The 19,252-nt window shown below is 42.0% G+C and overlaps 1 protein-coding gene across 16 annotated transcripts in view; it reads left to right on the top strand.

The window, feature by feature from the left end:
* rbm25 (RNA binding motif protein 25) overlaps positions 1 to 19,252 on the top strand; it is a 67,845-nt gene that overhangs the window by 11,887 nt on the left and 36,706 nt on the right. For 7 of the 16 annotated variants that reach the window (XM_033026605.1, XM_033026610.1, XM_033026603.1 and 4 more), the window contains exons 3-9: positions 3,629 to 3,873; positions 4,064 to 4,181; positions 4,879 to 4,941; positions 6,361 to 6,410; positions 8,947 to 8,976; positions 13,558 to 13,605; positions 18,335 to 18,517. In XM_033026605.1, coding sequence (XP_032882496.1) covers positions 3,829 to 3,873; positions 4,064 to 4,181; positions 4,879 to 4,941; positions 6,361 to 6,410; positions 8,947 to 8,976; positions 13,558 to 13,605; positions 18,335 to 18,517 — 537 coding nt within the window. In that variant the 5' untranslated portion in view covers positions 3,629 to 3,828. The remainder of the gene's footprint in view (positions 1 to 3,628; positions 3,874 to 4,063; positions 4,182 to 4,878; positions 4,942 to 6,360; positions 6,411 to 8,946; positions 8,977 to 13,557; positions 13,606 to 18,334; positions 18,518 to 19,252) is intronic. The other 9 variants (XM_033026614.1, XM_033026611.1, XM_033026615.1 and 6 more) reach the window with 4 other exon arrangements.

Genomic DNA, 19,252 nt, shown 5'->3' with positions numbered 1-19,252 from the left:
TCTGCAAAAAAATTACAAGACAATCGATACTTTCGAAACTGAATCGGATACAGAATTTTGTTTGGCAAAGCTATTAATGTAACTAATACTGACGAATCATTGTAAAGATAATATACTGCAAATAGTCAAAAGGGCAGAAGCTGGGGAGAGAGAAAATTAGAGTCAATGTTTTAGGTCAATGTCCATTTATTGGAACAATCACACATTCAAATATGACTTAAAATAGGTGTATGTAGTATTACAAATCAAGTCGTTATTTTCATATGAACAAGTTCAGTGAGGTATAGGTACAATGAAAATCTTGCTTGCAAGTCATGCAACCAGACATGATCTAAAGGCTTCAATGGCTTCCTTGCATTTTTCTGCTGTCATACCTTTGGCATTCTTGAATGGCATCTGCAGCAGCAATTCACAATCCTCTGTTCATTATGCAAAGTGATGTTAAAAGCTATTTTCTCTTTACACTGAGGAGAAAATTCCTCCTTTTATTATATCAGAAGCTCACTTAGCAGACTTTTGAATGCAAACAGAAGATAACAGTGCCAATTATTTTTTGCCTGGCTTAATTCTGTTGAGCTCAGTTTTACAGATGTTCCTTTGGTGGGAGTCTGGAACTCGCTGCTGGCAAGGGTGGTAGAAGCAGAAACCTAGAAAGTTGTCCAGATGAACCATTGCCTGCAGGGCAATGGACTGAAAATTGGAAAGTGGGTTACCCTGACCTATGATCAGTCAAGTGGGCATACACATGGATGGTACATGGATAGGACCGGTTTGGAGGGATATGGGTCAAACTTGGGCAGGTGGGACTAGTGTAGCTGGGACATGTTGGCTGGTGTATGGGCCTGTTTCCACAATGTATCACTCTAAGAACGGATATAAGTGGAAGTTTTGCTGAACATTTATGCCCAGTCCACCAAGGCCTGCTGGATCTCCCGGTTGTTAACAATTTTAATGCCCCTACCCATTTCCATACTGACGTTTTTGTCCTGGGCTGCTTCCATTGCCAGAGTGAGGCCACACGCAAACTGGAGGAATAACACCACCTATTCCACTTGGGTAGCTTACAATCCAACGGTATGAGCATTAAATTCTCCAATTTTAGGTAGCGTCTAACAACCCCCTTTCCTGTGCCCCACCTGGACTCGTACCTGTACCTCTTGTCCCCGTCCACCTATATTCCTTCCCCAGGCTTCATAGTTTACAATTCTTCCATCCTTTTGTCTCACAACGGGGTTTTTTATCGCTGGCCTTTGCCCATTTATCTTGCTATCAAAACCCCCCTCGCCTCTGTTCATCTATTACCTGCCACTCATTGTCCTTCCCTCCTCTTCCAATTTCCTCCCTCAATTTGCTTACATATTTGTTCCTCTTAAGTGATGCTGGTTATTGGGATGCCTGTAGTGCAATCCCAGCAAAGAGATAACCCTCTCTTATTCCTAAATTCTACCCCAAATGCCTGTTGGTGATCCCTCTAGGATGTATTCTCTGCTTACGACTGAGATGTTCTCCAGTTTGACAGCTGCGCACATTTCCCGCAGGCATAGTCATGAAGGACACTGAAAATTTCCCAATTGTCCCATATCTAGCGCGAGGACCACACCACAACCATATCTATTTTCACCAGTCCCTTCTAAGAGAGAAACAAACAACGAAGCCTTACCCCGAAGAGAGAGGCAAAACGCTGGAGTAACTCAGCGGGACAGGCAACATTCTGTGGGTGACATTTCTGCCTGAAGAAGGGTCTCGACCCGAAATGTCACCCATTCCTTCTCTCCAGAGATGCTGCCTGTCCTGCTGAGTTACTCTAGCATTTTATACTTATCTTCGGTTTAAACCAGCATCTGCAGTTCCTTCCTAAACAAAGTCTTACCCGCTCATTACTCGTGGAAGCCTGACAGGCGCCAAAGCCCCCACTTTGTTCTCAGAGTGATGCAGTTCAGAGACTGATGAATCAGAGAAGTTAGGATCACTGGGAAATACTGAACAGGCAGGTCTCTGGATGAAGATGAGGGGGTGATCTGATGCACTATGAAAAAATATTAACTCGCTAATAAATTCAGGCAAGCTCCAAAGAATACATTCTGAATTGCTCTTGACAGTTCTGCGGTGCTGCTGGTCTCACTGCTGCCTTGAGCTGGTGGGATTAAGTGTGATCACAACAGGGCTCTATAACTGAAAGAAGATGCTTTACTCTTATACTCCAATGCTTTTGCAATAAAAAACAACATGCCCTTGCCTCTCTAATTGCTTGCTGAACCCGCATGTTAACTTTGACTTGTGTGAAAGAAAACCCAGACTTTCTTAACATGTACTTATTTTTAAAGAATAATTCTTAATGCCTGTCTCTGATTTTCATGAGCTGTCCTAACATGATCTTGGTGTTGGTTTTTAGTCTGATTCATCATTGCTATCTTTGTACATCGAAGCTAGTTTATAAATGTAAGTCCTTTAAAGGGTTAATAGAAAATTCTAAGTTGTATATTATGTAGAAATAAGGAATGTGAATTAAATCAATGATATTGAATACATCTTTTATTAATAATTTGTTATGTTGCTGTATTGATCCTATAGCTTGCTGGGAAATGTGTGTTATAATGCCCTCCAATTTTATAAGAGATTGTTTGACTGTTGCTCTTGGGCTTGTTTTCTGGATAAGCTAAATTCACTTCATGAGGAATTACATAACATTTATGATCAAGTCCAGGAGTATCGGGGTGGCTCTGGTGTAACTGTTTCACTTCCCAATCTTATCCACTGGCTTATCTACACACTACTATCCCCACCCCAAGGTCTTTTTTTTGTGTGCAGAATATCAGAGTCAGGGCTTCATGTTGCAACTTTGCAAAACACTGGATAGACTGCAGCTGGAGTATTGTGTACAGTTCTAGTCACCACATGATAAGAAGGATGCGACTGGGCTACTGGAGAGAGTGCAGAGGAGATTCACCAGGGTGTTGCCTGGATTGAAGGTTATGGGGAGAACTCTGACCCACAGCCAGGGCATTTATGGCAAAGTTAGGACCCTGTATTCTTAATAACGCTGGACTTGAGTCACACACAACAACGCCAGAACCGTGGCAACTCCTGTGTACTGTCCCAGTGTTATGTACTATTCTTGCAGACTTGTACTTAAGTATGCTTGTGACGATTCTTAGTGAGATTTTTTTACTGAACTGTATGCAAAAAATAAATTTCACTCTACCTGGTTACATGTGACAATTAAGTACCATTGGATTTAGGAGACACTGAAACCAGAACTGCAGGATCTTTTGTTGTATTCCCCCTATTCCTAGCTTCCCCTCAATTGCAACTGTATTTGTTGACTTGACTGTTTTGTATGCCTGCAGTTCTAGTTGTAAGTGTCTCCTAAATTCAATAGAATTTGGAATTTGTTCTTAGGAGATTGCCTGAATTTGTCATTGAGTTATTACATCTTCATAGTGCACCAGGTCATTGCCTCGTCCTTATCCAGATCCCAGCTTATTCAGTCTTTCCTAATGATACTAACCTCTCTGATTCATTAAGTGTTTGTCCAGATCTTTCATACCCACCTTGTGATATGAAGACCAGATCTGTGAAGAGAATGTGTGGTTTAACATTAACACCTTTATTTTATCGTGGTATGAAGTTCCAAGATACATCACAGAAGTGAAAAACAAAATTTGGCACCGAGGAGCTGTAGGAGCAGTATAGATTTTTGTGTTAATGTGTAAAGACGAGGACTTCCTATAACCTGGAAGCACAAGAGACTGCAGATGCTGGAATCTTGAGTAAAAAAAACAAACTGCTGGAGGAACTCAGCGGGTCAGGCTGCGTCCGTGGACGGAAATGGACAGACGCCATCTGGGGTCAGGACCGTTCTTCAGACTCAAGGTGAAAATGTTAACAACTCGTCAGTGCCCAACACTCGAGCATAATATGCTTAAGCTAGTTCCTAGGCAATTGAATATCATTAAAAAAAAATTAATGAATTGTTTTATAACTGATAAAAAATGTACACTGTTCTCATAACATTATATCAAAGTTTGAAAGTTTTGACTTGAATCTGCGTCGTCTCTTGCAGATTGCTGAAAACATGTCATTTCCACCGCATATGAATCGTCCTCCTTTGGGGATACCTCCCTTGCCACCGGGTATCCCCCCGCCACAGTTTGCAAGCTTTCCACCTTCCGTGCCACCCGGTATGTATATTTGATCATTATGCAAGCTGTATAGGAAGCTTATTAGTGTAAGTTTAACACCCATAAATTGGTTACTTCCAATATGTTATTAATATTGTGAAAGGATTGGATAGAGAAGAAAGAGCAAGGGTTTCTGCATTGATTTTGTATCGAAGGGGCCAAAATTGGGAGGTGGCTTGAATTGATACTGCATGGAATATTTAAGGAAAATAACATTGAATATGGGTAGTTAAACATCCAAGATAGAAGGGTATTCTATGAAATAATACAGAATTTTAGTTTTCAGAGGGAAGTAGCTGTGAATTGCTACTCCCAATAACTTTTTAGTGCTCGTTACCACTAAATAAGCAATATGGCATTGGGGCATAATACTGTTGGTTAATTGGGTATTTGTCCACATTCGTTACATCCTGGAGTGCTGGTTGCGAATATAATAAGAACTTAAAATAGGGGCCAGGCTATGCTATGCGGTTCCTTAAACCTGCTCTGACAGACAGTAAGATTGTGGCTGATCAGATTTTGGATTGGTATCGCTTTCTTGTGTAATCCATGGACACATATAGTTTGAAAGATCTATCTATCTTGTTCTTGAATAAATTCATCGAGCCAGCCTCCTGAGATTATTAATTCCCTGAGAGAGATTTCTCCTGATATTGATCTGAAATGAGTGACCTTTTATTCTGAAACTGCCCCCCAGGTTCGCGTTTCCCACACGATAAACATCCACTCAACATCTACTGTGTCAAACCCCTTCAGAATCGTAAGTTTCTCATACCTCATTCTTCTAAACTTTAAGCGTAGGAGCTACAGCGGTGTAATTGTTAAGTTACTGGGCAAACAGTCATGATTCTGAACCATTGATCCTGAGATGAATTAGAATCTCACCATGGTGCACAGGAGTTACATTTGTGTAATTATATAGATTTGAAAACAAAACAAATCAAATTGATTTAAATTACCAGATTGCCATTAGAAATCTCCACCAGGGAACTAAATCTGACAATTTTATCTAATCTGGCCTAAATGCAATTCTACACCCACCAATGTGCTTGACTTGATTGTTTCTCAGCTGAGAGGCAATTGGAAATGGGCAATACATTCTGGCAGTTCCATGAATGAAAACATTTTAAAGAAAAGCCTTCAGCCTTTCTTCATAATGCATCCTTTCCTCCTTTGAACCTACTTCGGGAACCTCCGAACTGCGCCCGCTTCTGTTCCTTAAATAAGCAGACCAATGCTGTGCAGGAATCCAGGGGGTGGTCTCAACAACACACTGTGCAGTTGCAGCAGGACTTCATCTGTGTTTCCGCTCCACCCCTTTGCATTAAAGACCAACATTCCATTTGCTGAGCCTGATTCTTTGTTGCATGCACAACAACATCCTACATTTTGCAGTCCCCAGAAAAATAGCACTTTGCTTTTCTATTCTTTCCACCAAAGTGGATAACCTTGCATTTCCCCACTTTATATTCCACCTGCCAAATGTTTCCACACTAACTTAGCCGCTGTTTGCATCGTCTCAACTTGCTTCCGACCTGTCTATGTCATCTGCAGGTTTGGCTGCAGTGCACTCAGTCCACTCATCTGAGCTAATAGCACAGATTGTAAATTGTTGAGGCCCTGTGCAGCCTGCCAACCTGAATATTGTCGATTTATCCCGCTTATTTCTGGGACTGACATATTACCATGAATGTCGTGAGCTCTTGTCTTGTGCGGTGACCTTTTATGTGGCATATTGAATGCTTTTTGAAAATGCAAATTACTAGTTCGCCTTTGTCCACCCTGATCACACACAGTTTCATATTTAGGACTATTTGCTCTGCTTTATAGTGTTATGGTTTTTTAAGTGTTATGCTACTTAATGGATTCCACCATTTCCCCAATGACAAAGTGGGTAACTAGCTCATAATTTCCTGCTTTCTGTCTCCCTCTTCCTGAATGGGAATATTTCATTTTCAGTTTTCCAATTTATTGGGAGCTTTTGAGAGTCTATGGCATTTTGGGAAAAAATCACTATTTCTGCAGCCACTTCATTAAAGGCGCCAGGATACAGATCCTGACGTCATACCAAACATTATCCCCACTCGTTTGCCTAGTACCAGTATAAACGAGTAGCTGTATTGAGTCTGGAATTTAGAGCAGTAGTCTACTTAACATGTTTTAAACTGTTTATTTCTAGGGGCACCGATGATTCCTGTTCCTATGGGACTAATGAGTCCTGCCACAACTGTAAGTATGGCCAATATTTAATATAATTCAATTATATTTTAACGGTTCAATGCATGTTTGTAGCAGCCGCTAGCAGAACCACCACATTCCTGGGCAGTCCCTCTGGGTCAAGGGTGACTTGCACTGTCGTTTGTAGGCATGAACTGCAGATGCTGATTAAAACCGTGGGGTCATGGTCCAAGGGTAAGACGAGCACCAGGCCACCATATCTAGCACCATCACCTACTTCATCAATTCCCACGCCCTGCCCGACCAAGCTTCCAACCTCATCGTTCCCCAGCCCCGCACGGCCCGTTTTTACCTTCTCCCCAAAATCCACAAACCCGGCTCTCCCGGCAGACCCATTGTCTCTGCTTGTTCGTGCCCCACCGAACTCATCTCCACATACCTTGACTCCATACTATCCCCCCTGGTCAAATCCCTTCCCACCTATGTTCTAGACACCTCAGACACTCTCCGCCGCCTCTGCGCATTCCACTCTCTAGGCCCTCACCCCCTCATCTTCACCATGGATGTCCAGTCACTCTACACCTCCATCCCCCACCAGGATGGCCTCAAAGCCCTCCGGTTCTTCCTCGACCAGAGGAGAAACCTATACCCAGCCACTGACACCCTCCTCCGCCTAGCGGAGTTGGTCCTCACCCTCAACAACTTTACGTTTGACTCCTCCCATTTCCTCCAAACACAGGGCGTAGCTATGGGCACACGCATGGGCCCCAGCTACGCCTGCCTCTTTGTTGGGTACGTTGAACAATACGTACCAGGGCCCCATCCCCGACCTCTACCTCCGTTACATTGACGACTGCTTTGGGGCCACCTCCTGCACCCACACACAACTCACTGACTTCATCCACTTCACCACCAACTTCCATCCGGCACTCCAATACACCTGGACCATTTCCGACACTTCCCTACCATTCCTTGACCTCTCCATCGCAGGGGACAGACTTCTGACCGACATACACTACAAACTGACTCGCATGGCTACCTGGACTACACGTCTTCCCACCCTGCCCCCTGTAAAGACTCCATCCCCTACTCCCAATTCCTCCGCCTACGCCGCATCTGCTCCCAGGATGAGACGTTCCACACCAGGGCATCGGAAATGTCCTCGTTCTTCAGGGAACGGGGATTCCCCTCCGCCACCATAGATGAGGCTCGCACCAGGGTCTCATCCATACCCCGCAACACTGCTCTCTCTCCACATCCCCGCACTCGCAACAAGGGCAGAGTCCCCCTAGTCCTCACCTTTCACCTCACCAGCCGGCAAATACAACAAATAATCCTCCGCCATTTCCGCCACCTCCAACGTGACCCCACCACTCGCCACATCTTCCCATCTCCCCCTATGTCTGCCTTCCGCAAAGACCGCTCCCTCCGCAACTCCCTTGTCAATTCTTCCCTTCCCTCCCGTACCACCCCCTCCCCGGGCACTTTCCGTTGCAACCGCAAGAAATGCAACACCTGTCCCTTCATCTCCCCCCTCGACTCCATTCAAGGACCCAAGCAGTCGTTCCAGGTGCGACAAAGGTTCACCTGTATCTCCTCCAACCTCATCTACTGCATCCGCTGCTCTAGATGTCAGCTGATTTACATCGGGGCGACTAAGCGGAGGTTGGGCGATCGTTTTGCCGAACACCTCCGCTCAGTCCGCAATAACCTACCTGAACTCCCGGTGGCTCAGCACTTCAACTCCCCCTCACATTCCCAATCCGACCTCTTTGTCCTGGGTCTCCTCCATTGCCAGAGTGAGCAACACCGGAAATTGGAGGAACAGCACCTCATATTCCGCCTGGGTTGCTTGCGTCCGGATGGCATGAACGTTGAATTCTCCCAGTTTTGCTAGCCCTTACTGTCTCCTCCCCTTCCTTAACCCTCGAGCTGTCTCCTCCCATCCCCCCGCCCTCGGGCTCCTCCTCCTCCCTTTTTCCTTCCTTCTCCCCACCCCCCATCAGTCTGAAGAAGGGTTTCGGCCCGAAACTTCGCCCATTTCCTTCGCTCCATAGATGCTGCTGCACCCGCTGAGTTTCTCCAGCATTTTTGTGTACCTTCGATCTTCCAGCATCTGCAGTTCCTTCTTGAACACTGAGTACAATAGAGGTTCAGCCCAGGAAATTATGGCCTGGGAAACGACTCCAACATTGGTTCACTTATCCTGCCTGTATCTGTGGACAGTGGTACAATGCTTTAAATTGCTTATTGGAGGTGGTGTACAATTGGTCAGTGTCATTTCATGCCTCGCGTTACCACACAACAATGTACAACTGCTAATGAACTTAGTGACAACCTTTTATCGCGTCAGTTTAATTAACATCTGCAATCGCTCATTATGAGCTTGTATGTTTAATGTTGTTAATGAACTATAGACATTTCTATTGCAAGGAGGCATTTGACTAATTGTATTCATTCCAATCAAAAAGTTGTTTGGGCAAATCTATCACATTGTGGTCCTTTGCTCAGTGAATCATCGTTTATAAAGATTTTATCTAGACTGTTTAAAAAGTAATAATGAGGGTTTCTGTCTCCACCCTTTTAGGCAGCAAGTTACAGGCACCCATCACTTCAGGTAGATTTTTTTCTTTATCTATATCAATCAAATATTATTTTTTCCTAATAGATTTTTATATGCTTCATTTAAATCGCTCCTAAGCCATCTCTATTCTGGAAAAAAATAATAGTGCCAGTGTTATTATTCTTAAGGTCTGGTATTATCCTTGTAAATATTTTCTAATATTATTACGCCTCTTCTTGTAATGTGATGACATGAATTTGTATACAAGTTATAGTGTTGTTCTCTTATAGTTATCTTATAGCATAGTGGCCAGGACTGCATGTATTATCATTGCTGTACTGTTTGTACATAATATTCCTGCCTTTGTAATCTGTGCCTTGTGAAATGAAGGCACGGTTTCCATATGTATTGCAACCATATCTTCTTGGCCTGTCACATTCAAGAATAACTTGCCAGTACTGATATAATATTAATCATGGTCCTAAAATACCCTTGGTTGCCATGTATTTTTCTGATCAGTCTATCAAAAGGGCACCTGTCACACCTTGATAAAAATCTAGGCAGACTGCATCAAATAGCCAGCCACGTTAACTCTACTTCAAATCATTTTTTAAAAAAGGAAGCAAGTTTTATTCTTTCCGATTCAATTCCGATTGTCCTCAATTGTCTTTCTAAATGATGTATAATGCACTGCAAAAATGTTTGTAATAACTTGCAGCTTAATGTTGGGTTGACAGGGCTATAATTGGTTTATCATTTTGTATCTATTGAACAAGGAGACCGTTAGCTGTCTTCGTACTCTGGCACCAAGCCTGTTGCCGAAGGGAATTGTAAGATGGTGGTAAGAGCCTCCACAAATTACTCCCTTGGTTAAGAGGCTAGGATACAGTTTTTTAGGTTGTGGCAATGTAAAGATGTTAGATTTCTTTAATATTCTTCATGCCCACTCACATGCATTCTAATCCTTGTTGAAGATATTTGCAAAGTACTTGTTTAGAATCATACCCAACTTTCCTATCTTGAATGTATCATCATTTTGGCTTATTTCCCATTGTGCAATTAGAAATTAACTTGTTTCCTTCATTTTATCGACTATTTTCATGCAGTTCCCTCGCGTTCCATAATTCTGTATTAATTTTATGCCTTTAATACTTCAGTGAGCTCTTCCCCACCCATTTGTTGAGGGAAGATTTTAGTTTGGAAGTTACTTTTTCTTCAGGTGCCTTTGCGTCACAAGTTGGTAGCGACCCCTTTATTTGAGGTATATACACGCTCTGTCCTCATTAATCTCCTCAAATTTGTTTACATTGATTTGATGCTTCCTACCTGGAAGGAAGCATCTACACCCTACACTGTCCCAATAAAAATGTTCACAGAAGCTCTCAGAAACGGAACCTTGTCATAACCTAGGGACAGCCTGTATCTCTTCTATTTTCTCTCCTTTCCTTTCCATCCTGCCTCACGTCTGAAGGTAGGCATCGTGCCATTAGTCATGTCTACCTGTATCTTCGGTTCACTTTTTTACCCTTGACCCTTCAAATTAAAATGTGGACTATTAATAATCCAATTGAAACAATCCCTGTTTCCTCTTGTTTCCTAACCTTGCTGATTCCTCATCTACTTCAAGGGCTGTTTCTTCCTAACCTTGTTAACACAGGAAGAGGTTCACGATCCCTTGTGATTTGATTTTGAGGAACACCCTTGATATTAGAGCTCTGATGAAGGGTTTCGGCCCGAAACGTTGCCTATTTCCTTCGCTCCACAGATGCTGCTGCACCCGCTGAGTTTCTCCAGCATTTTTGTCTACCTTCGATTTTCCAGCATCTGCAGTTCCTTCTTAAAAAGTCCTCATCTACTTCGCTAGCCCCTCTCCCAAACAGAAATGACTGCATTTCCTATTCTCCTTCCAATGTAGATCAAATCTTCACCAGAAAAAGTCCTTGTCAGAGTGTTCATGTTGGCTTTGGTGAGATTTGGCTCTTTGTACTTCCCCTGTGACCAATGCCAATGCCCAGTTAATCAAACATCGCCGAACTGCTTCCCCTTGCAGTCATTCAGTAAATCAGCGCTATTCTTTCATCTATATTTTACAAGCGTGGGACACCAGAAGTAAATGGAATCATATCCTTGTGGGGTCGTCCAGTTTAAACTCTCCCCAGCTCGCTATAATCCTGCTGCATGAATGCATCCATCCATACAGGAACATCATTCGACCCCTTGAGACTTCAATGACCATCGGTTAGTTAATTGTTGAGTTTCTCTACAACTTTCACCTTATGAATTAAGATTTCGAAACACCTGACGGTCCTAAATTTTCCATCTGCTTTGATCGTCAATCACTTGTATCTCCTCCATTTGCTTAATCTGCACATACCTTTTTGTTAGGATCTGTTCAGGCCGCACCTTCTTGGATTAAGCCAGTATCGGTGAGGCCCTACAACCTAAGTGTAATGCTTTCCGGATGTAAATCCAATTTCATAGTGGTGTCAAAATAGACTGCACCTCAAAAGCTTTGTCATCCAGCTGAGCTATACTCCTGGCATAGCCGGCCACTAGAGGTGTCCATGGTTTTAAATACTTCTCTTTTGACTACTATAAATTATCAAAAACCATTAAAAGTTTAAAAACTGTCAATGAGTATTCTTTATAAATTTCAAACAATTAAACTACTTTAGAAATCGTGTCAATATATGAATGCAAACTCAAGTAATTCTAATTCTAATTTGGCCGAAACTCACTATTCTCCCTCACGGTTGTTCCTTTCCATTAATGGAGCTGGCATGACTGAGCCAGGTCTAACCAGGGGCAACTTCAGCTGCAGGATTCCCCAGCAAAGGTGCTGAGGAATTGCAAGTAGCTGGTATCCTGCTGAATTCCATGAGAAATTTAATTTTATGGGGTATGACATTGAAGCGGACTAGATTACAGTCAGCAAGGCCCCAGTAAGTACCTCTTACGAAGTATGGCACATCAGTGCTTAGGTGTGCTTGTCCTGAACTTAGTCAACTCGTAAGCCCCAAATGCTAATCGATCCACACAAAACATTTACATTTCTGGATCCACTATAAACCATATCAGATTAATTTCCAATGGGCTGTTTCTTCCTAACCTTGTTAACACAGGAAGAGGTTCACGATCCCTTAAGTGATTTAAGATTTGTTTTTGAGGAACACCCTTGATATTAGAGCCTGCCCTTCATTTTATGGTTGCTTGCAGTTGTCTAGCTGGGTCGAGCCAGGGCCCTTTATATTGCAGCTCGGTGGAGGTGAACACCAACATGCCTTTGAACCCATGTTATTCTAAGTAAAACATTGACCAGCTTTGCTATATAATGGCCAGCACAGATCAATTTTAATAAATTTGTCAATGAAAAACTAGCTGGCTATGAATTCATAGCTTTGTTCATAGTTTAGATTATAGGAAGAGAACACATTTATAGATATTTTATGATAATGAAAGGTGATGGACTAGAACCTAAAAAGATTCTTGTTGAACCTTGATAGCATAATGAAATAGTGGTTTTTAGGAAGTGTTCTTTGTTTTGCCTGACACATTTGGGTTTTCATTTCAAATAACGTTGTTACACAAAAATTAAGGGGGAAACAATGTCAGATTTTCGGGGGAATGCAAGTGTTTATTTTGTGGTAAATTTGTGATCCAGGCATAGAAAATGATTCATGGTCTAAGGATAACATTACCTCTTATTTTTGAATGCTGGTAACAATTGTTTTCTCTTTGCAACCATTTTTGTGTCTCTTCTGAAAGCATTGAATCCTTGTTGGATTGTTGCTCCTTGCTACCACAGTCGCCATTATTCATGTGTTGGTGAGCTATGTGCCACAGCTTGAGCATGAGATGCTTACATGCAGTTATAACAGGTATTAGGAAATGCTGCTGAGTCTGCCCATGTGTTGAGTCACCCTTCTGAAGGGGTCTGCATCTTCTAGTTAGGAAAAAAAACTTGGATTTAATCTGAGCATTAGAAGAAAGAGAAGGGAACACTGGGTTATAAAATAATTGAAGGTCTTGTCTGGGAAGTCTTTGGAAGAACTCAGCCACTTAGGAGGGAAAGTTATGTGAATATTTGGTCTATTCTGCTCCAGAGGCATGCGTGGATGTGCATTTGATGAGTGTATGCAGTGCAGAGAATCATAAATGTCAAGGCTCTGGGGAAATTGTTGGGGGAGGGTGAGAATGTTTAATTATTTTGAAGTTCAGCCATGACTACTGTGTGGCCAACCCCTATTTATTTAAAAAAAAACACAATTTCTAGTAAAATCCAAATTTTTAAAAAGATGGTCTACCAAAAAAAGTCATTTTATGGGGTATGACATTGAAGTGGCCCACCAGGCCCTACATAAAACAGTTGTAAATATGTTCTCAGTTAAGAATGTTTACTTTACAATAAGCCACTGTTTTGCCAATAACCATCATGAAATAGTTCCAAATTCAGTGCGTGTGATCTGGGACTTGTGCTTGGCATGTTCCATCATTCGTAAGTGCATGAATATCGGAACCATGACAGGCTGGAAGTGTAATTTTTCAAACTGTCTTCCATGTGTGACAAGATCTTAATCCCTTGTTTTTGTAAGATGTTGTATTTACTACTGTTGTTGTCTCCCTCCCCCTTTTCAGGTCTCCATGCTGTACACCATGAACCGTTGCCCAACAGAGGGCAAACAGGTAACCAGTTATGGGGCCACTGCCAATGGCAGTCTATAACTAAACATTGAAAATTATATGAAAAAAGTTCCTTCCCTGTATTTTGTCTCCTTCTGCTCCCCAAAGATTTACCATTTGTTTTCAGTGCAATCCCAGACACTCTTGCTGAATTTGGAGAAACTGCATGGTGGATTATGAGCACTGTTTGCATCGAAGCAAATATATTTAAAAACAAAAAAAGGATATTTTAAAACAAAAAAACAGTGCATGAGTTTAGGAATGGAATGCACTGTGGAAATCTGTATTAGTGAAGCAGTGAAGAATTCAGCTTGTAAGAATGAGTTGTGTCATTACAGCAAATGGAGGCTAATGGATTTAGTATTTACAGTGGCTTGCAAAAGTATTCATACCCCTTGAACATTTCCACATTTTGTCACGTTACAACCACAAACGTAAATGTATTTTATTGGGATTTTATGTGATAGACCAACACAAAGTGGCGCATAATTGTGAAGTGGAAGGAAAATGATATATGGTTTTCAAATTTTTTTATAAATAAAAAACTGAAAAGTGTGGCGTGCAAAAGTATTCAGCCCCCTTTACTCTGATACCCCTAAATAAAATCCAGTGCAACCAATTGCCTTCAGAAGTCACCTAATTAGTAAATAGAGTCCACTTGTGTGTAATCTAATCTCAGTATAAATACAGCTGTTCTGTGAAGGCCTCAGAGGTTTGTTAGAGAACATTAGTGAACAAACAGCATCATGAAGCCCAAGGAACACACCAGACAGGTCAGGGATAAAGTTGTGGAGAAGTTTAAAGCAGGGTTAGGTTATAAAAAAATATCCCAAGCTTTGAACATCTCACGGAGCACTGTTCAATCCATCATCCGAAAATGGAAAGAGTATGGCACAACTGCAAACTTACCAAGACATGGCCGTCCACATAAACTGACAGGCCGGGCAAGGAGAGCATTGATCAGAGAAGCAGCCAAGGTAACTCTGCCCATGGTAACTCTGGAGGAGCTGCAGAGATCCACAGCTCAGGTGGGAGAATCTGTCCACAGGACAACTATTAGTCGTGCACTCCACAAATCGGGCCTTTATGGAAGAGTGGCAAGAAGAAAGCCATTGTTGAAAAAAAGCCATAAGAAGTCCCGTTTGCAGTTTGCCACAAGCCATGTGGGGGACACAGCAAACATGTGGAGGAAGGTGCTCTGGTCAGATGAGACCAAAATTGAAGTTTTTGGCCTAAATACAAAACACTATGTGTGGCGGAAAACTAACACTGCACATCACCCTGAACACACCATCCCAACTGTGAAACATGGTGGTGGCAGCATCATGCTGTGGGGATGCTTTTCTTCAGCAGGGACAGGGAAGCTGGTCAGAGTTGATGGGAAGCTGGATGGAGCCAAATACAGGGCAATCTTGGAAGAAAACCTGTTAGAGTCTGCAAAAGACTTGAGACTGTGGCGGAGGTTCACCTTCCAGCAGGACAACGACCCTAAACATACAGCCAGAGCTACAATGGAATGGTTTAGATCAAAGCATATTCATGTGTTTGAATGGCCCAGTCAAAGTCCAGACCTAAATCCAATTGAGAATCTCTGGCAAGACTTAAAAATTGCTGTTCACAGACGCTCTCCATCCAATCTGACTGAGCTTGGGCTATTTTGCAAAGAAGAATGGGCAAAAATTTCAGTCTCTATATGTGCAAAGCTGGTAGAGACATACCCCAAAAGACTTGCAGCTGTAATTGCAGCGAAAGGTGGTTCTACAAAGTATTGACTCAGGGGGGCTGAATACTTTTGCACGCCACACTTTTCAGTTTTTTATTTGTAAAAAAATTTGAAAACCGTGTATCATTTTCCTTCCACTTCACAATTATGTGCCACTTTGTGTTGGTCTATCACATAAAATCCCAATAAAATACATTTATGTTTGTGGTTGTAACGTGACAAAATGTGGAAAAGTTCAAGGGGTATGAATACTTTTGCAAGCCACTGTAGGTAGTAGTATAATCTGTATTTGAGAAAGGCGCCATTCTAATTCCAACATACTACACTATAAAAAATAACCCGTGGTGTTGCCACTTTAAAATTATAGTATATTTTTATCAATTGAAATGACTTGGGTTGTCTAAATCCAAATCTTTAATTACAAGTACAATTTTATGTGTTTTATAGCAGTACCGTTGACTTCATTTTGTGTGATTGTGCAGGGGCCAACAGTCCCCTAATGGGAGAATGTGAGGAGCTTATTCACTAAATCCATCACGACCCTTGCCTAAATGTCCATAGCAGTTCTCTTCTCTAGCAGGGGCCATGGGTAGAAGTGGAGACTTGCCTGTTTATCTATAGACTGGGATGAGTGTTACCTGTTTTGAGCAATATGGACATCTGACCAGCAGCAAATAGCTAATTTGGCATTAGGTCATAAATGGTGGTAGTTGCTCTTCTCAACATTTTGTTATCCTAGTTTTTATTTTATTTTGTGAAGATTGTGTTGATGGGGGATAATGTTTTGCAGATTCTGCTGGCTTATGAGTGGGCTATTCATTTGAGTCTGCAGGCTGTTATTTGATGGAGGCAATGGGGAGACCGTTTCGCCTTTATAACTTGTTTCACCATTTGTTGAGGTCATGGCTGATCTGCGACCTACCTCCCCTCAACATAAGAAATAGTATTCCTATTCCTTTAACTGTTCCTTTGACTTTTTAATAACATTCAATTCTCTTTAGACCCCTGAAATTTGGGGAATAATCTGTTCTGTACATTTTGAGTCTAAATTTGCATAGATTGAAAACCATTTGTCACATCCTCTCTGGAAAAAGTTGCCCCTCAGATTCCTATGGAATCTTTCCCCTCATCTTAAAGCTATGCCCGCTGGTCTTGATTTCCCGACCTGGAATAAAAGACCCTGTAAATTCATAGAGGTGATTTTATACACTTCTATAAGATCACCCCTCAGCGTCCTGCAAGTCCCGATGTGCCCAGTCTTTCCCTGCAGCTCAGGCCCTCGAGTCTTTGTATTTTTCTCTGCACTCTTTTCTATTGCAGGGTGACCAAAACTGAACACAATACTCCAAATGCGACTTCACCATACTTTCAATATCACCCTATCGCCCTGCAGTATCACTCTCAGTGTACTCCGGGACTCCTAAATCCCTCTGCTCCACAATACTCCCCAAATCGCTGCTGTTCATTATGACGGTCCTGCCTTGATCTGTTCTTCCCTAAATGCAACACCTCAAACTTATCTGAATTAAACTCCATTTGCAATTTCTAAGCGCACTTGCTCAGTTTATCAAGATCCCTCTATAATTCTTAATAACTATTTACATTGTATATGATGTCACTTATTTTAGTGTCAGTAATAGTTACACTTCATATTTCAACGGTTGTTGTCTACAACGCAATAGTATGAATATTGAATTTTGCCTACTTCAAGTGACTCACAGCCCTGTGCTCCTTTCCCTTTCCTGATCCACAAAGGTTCCACTACTCCCACCCCCGTCCGAATTTTGTTCTAACCTGGTTCCACCTTCCTATCAAGGACACGTTTCCTGTTGGGTGTGCGCTCCCCTCCCCCATCTGACCTTATCCGATCATACTTGCCAACTTTCTTACTTGTCAGATTCCAGCGCCTTATCATACCCCAACCCCCCTCTACCCCCAGCAATTGCACTCGCTTGATTTTTACCTCTGTTATCTGTCATTTATCTACTGATCATTGTCAAGCCACTGTCTCCTAACTCCACCCCTTAACCTCGTCCTTAACCTCGCCAGGCTCCATCTGCCTCTCATCCCACCTGGTACCACACAACACCTGCCTTACCCCACCATAGCACCTCTTTACATCAGCTATCTCCTCTCCACACTCAACCCCAAGGCAGGTGGTCAACCCGAAACGCTGATCGTCCCCTTTGTCTCCACAGATGTTGCCTGACTGGCTGAGTTCCTCTAGCACTTTGGTTTTTACTCAGATTGTAATATCTGCAGTTCATTGTGAACCCAATATGTTTCCCTCAATTCTTTTTGCAGCAATTCTCCGCTGCTTTGCATGTTATTCTTCTGATAATGCTACTCTTCAGTACATCTGTCCTCATCTTATCCTCTTTTCCATTAACTCCCCAGTTTACCATTTCTCCCTTTGAGCTTTGTCCTTGTGGCTCTCTCTCCACTTTGAATCTTTCCTCGTGTCCTCTCTTCTGTTTTTCCTCCATGCTTGTTTCTTAATGCCTTCTCTGCAACTATGGGCTGGCGAGGTTGGAAAGACAGGAGTATCCAAACTGGGGTGTTCAAACAGTGAGGGACAGCAGCAATAGGTGCAATAAGGAGAGAGGTTTGGTATTATTGCTGAGAAAAGCCAACTCAAATGGAAACTTCTTCAGCATTGCATCACATCATTTTGAATTTACGAATGTTAGATTCGTAGAATCTGTGATTACATCGGACATTTACTTATGTTCGGCTGTCGTTGACATTCCTCAGTGACATGTCTCACACTTTCTGTAAAGTTGCCTATTTACAATATTTGTATGGTTTAGTGTAATGTTTAAATGGAAATAAATTTTAAAATTGATATCTGAACAGGAACTGTCTCACGTGGACCTTGCAATATCGATTCTGGCATCTTTTATTCATTTATAAGACATCTCTTAACTAACACAACTGCTTTGTGCAAGGATACAACAGGATCGTCTATAATCCTTATCTTTTTTGGGATAATGTATTAAAATGTTCCAGTGTTTTACACAGGTGTTGATGCCAGCCTCTGTGCCTCTAATTGGAAAGCATATTGGACCAAGGAAGGACCATGTTGGTCAGAGGATTCGTGAGATTGATGACAATAGTGGTCCGACCACAACGGTTTTTGTAGGCAACATATCTGAGAAAGCTTCTGATATGTTAATCAGGCAGTTACTTGCGGTAAGTTTGTGTTTCTTCCTTCTGCAATGTATGTAACATTATTTTCATATTATTTCCTGTTGCTTCCTCAGTTGGTTGGTTGTCATGGAGTATGAGTCAATGTATGCCGGTAGTGACAGTTTCTTTGGTCTAGGTGAAGATTAATTACTTATGAGCCTGAGCATTTATTGTTGGTGAGCTATGTAATCATAGATTAACTATAGTTAATATGGGTGCTTAGTGTAATTGCAAATTAATCCAAGATTCGTCCATCACAGGAGAATCAAATGTGCACAAAACAGTCCAGGCAGTGTATTTCAGTGATTTCTTGTCACTCTGCAAATAGTTAGAGAACTGAATGACATATTTCGGTAGGTGTTTGCATGTTTAAACTGTTTCCTATTTTAAAACTGTTTGTTTCAGTCTCAGTGTAGAAACAAAGAACTGCAGAAGAGTCTCGACTCGAATCGTTACCCATTCCTTCCCTCTAGAGATGCTGCATGACCTGCTGCGTTACTCCAGCATTTTGTGTCTTATCAGTTTAAACCAGCATCTGTAGTTCCTTCCTACACAGCGCAGCGTTTTATGTCTTCCTTCGATTTAAACCAGCATCTGCAGTTCTTTCCTACGTAAGAATTGCAGATGCTGGTTTATACCAAAGACAGACACAAAATGCTGGAGTAACTCAGCAGGTCAGGCAGCATCTCTGGAGGAAAAGAAAAGATGACGAATAAAAGATTATAACTGTCTATCATC

The sequence above is a fragment of the Amblyraja radiata genome, chromosome 9 (genome assembly GCF_010909765.2).
Source record: "Amblyraja radiata isolate CabotCenter1 chromosome 9, sAmbRad1.1.pri, whole genome shotgun sequence".
NCBI lineage: Eukaryota > Metazoa > Chordata > Chondrichthyes > Rajiformes > Rajidae > Amblyraja > Amblyraja radiata.
The sequence above is the reverse complement of the archived record's forward strand: the minus strand, read 5'-3'. Positions and strand labels throughout refer to the sequence as shown.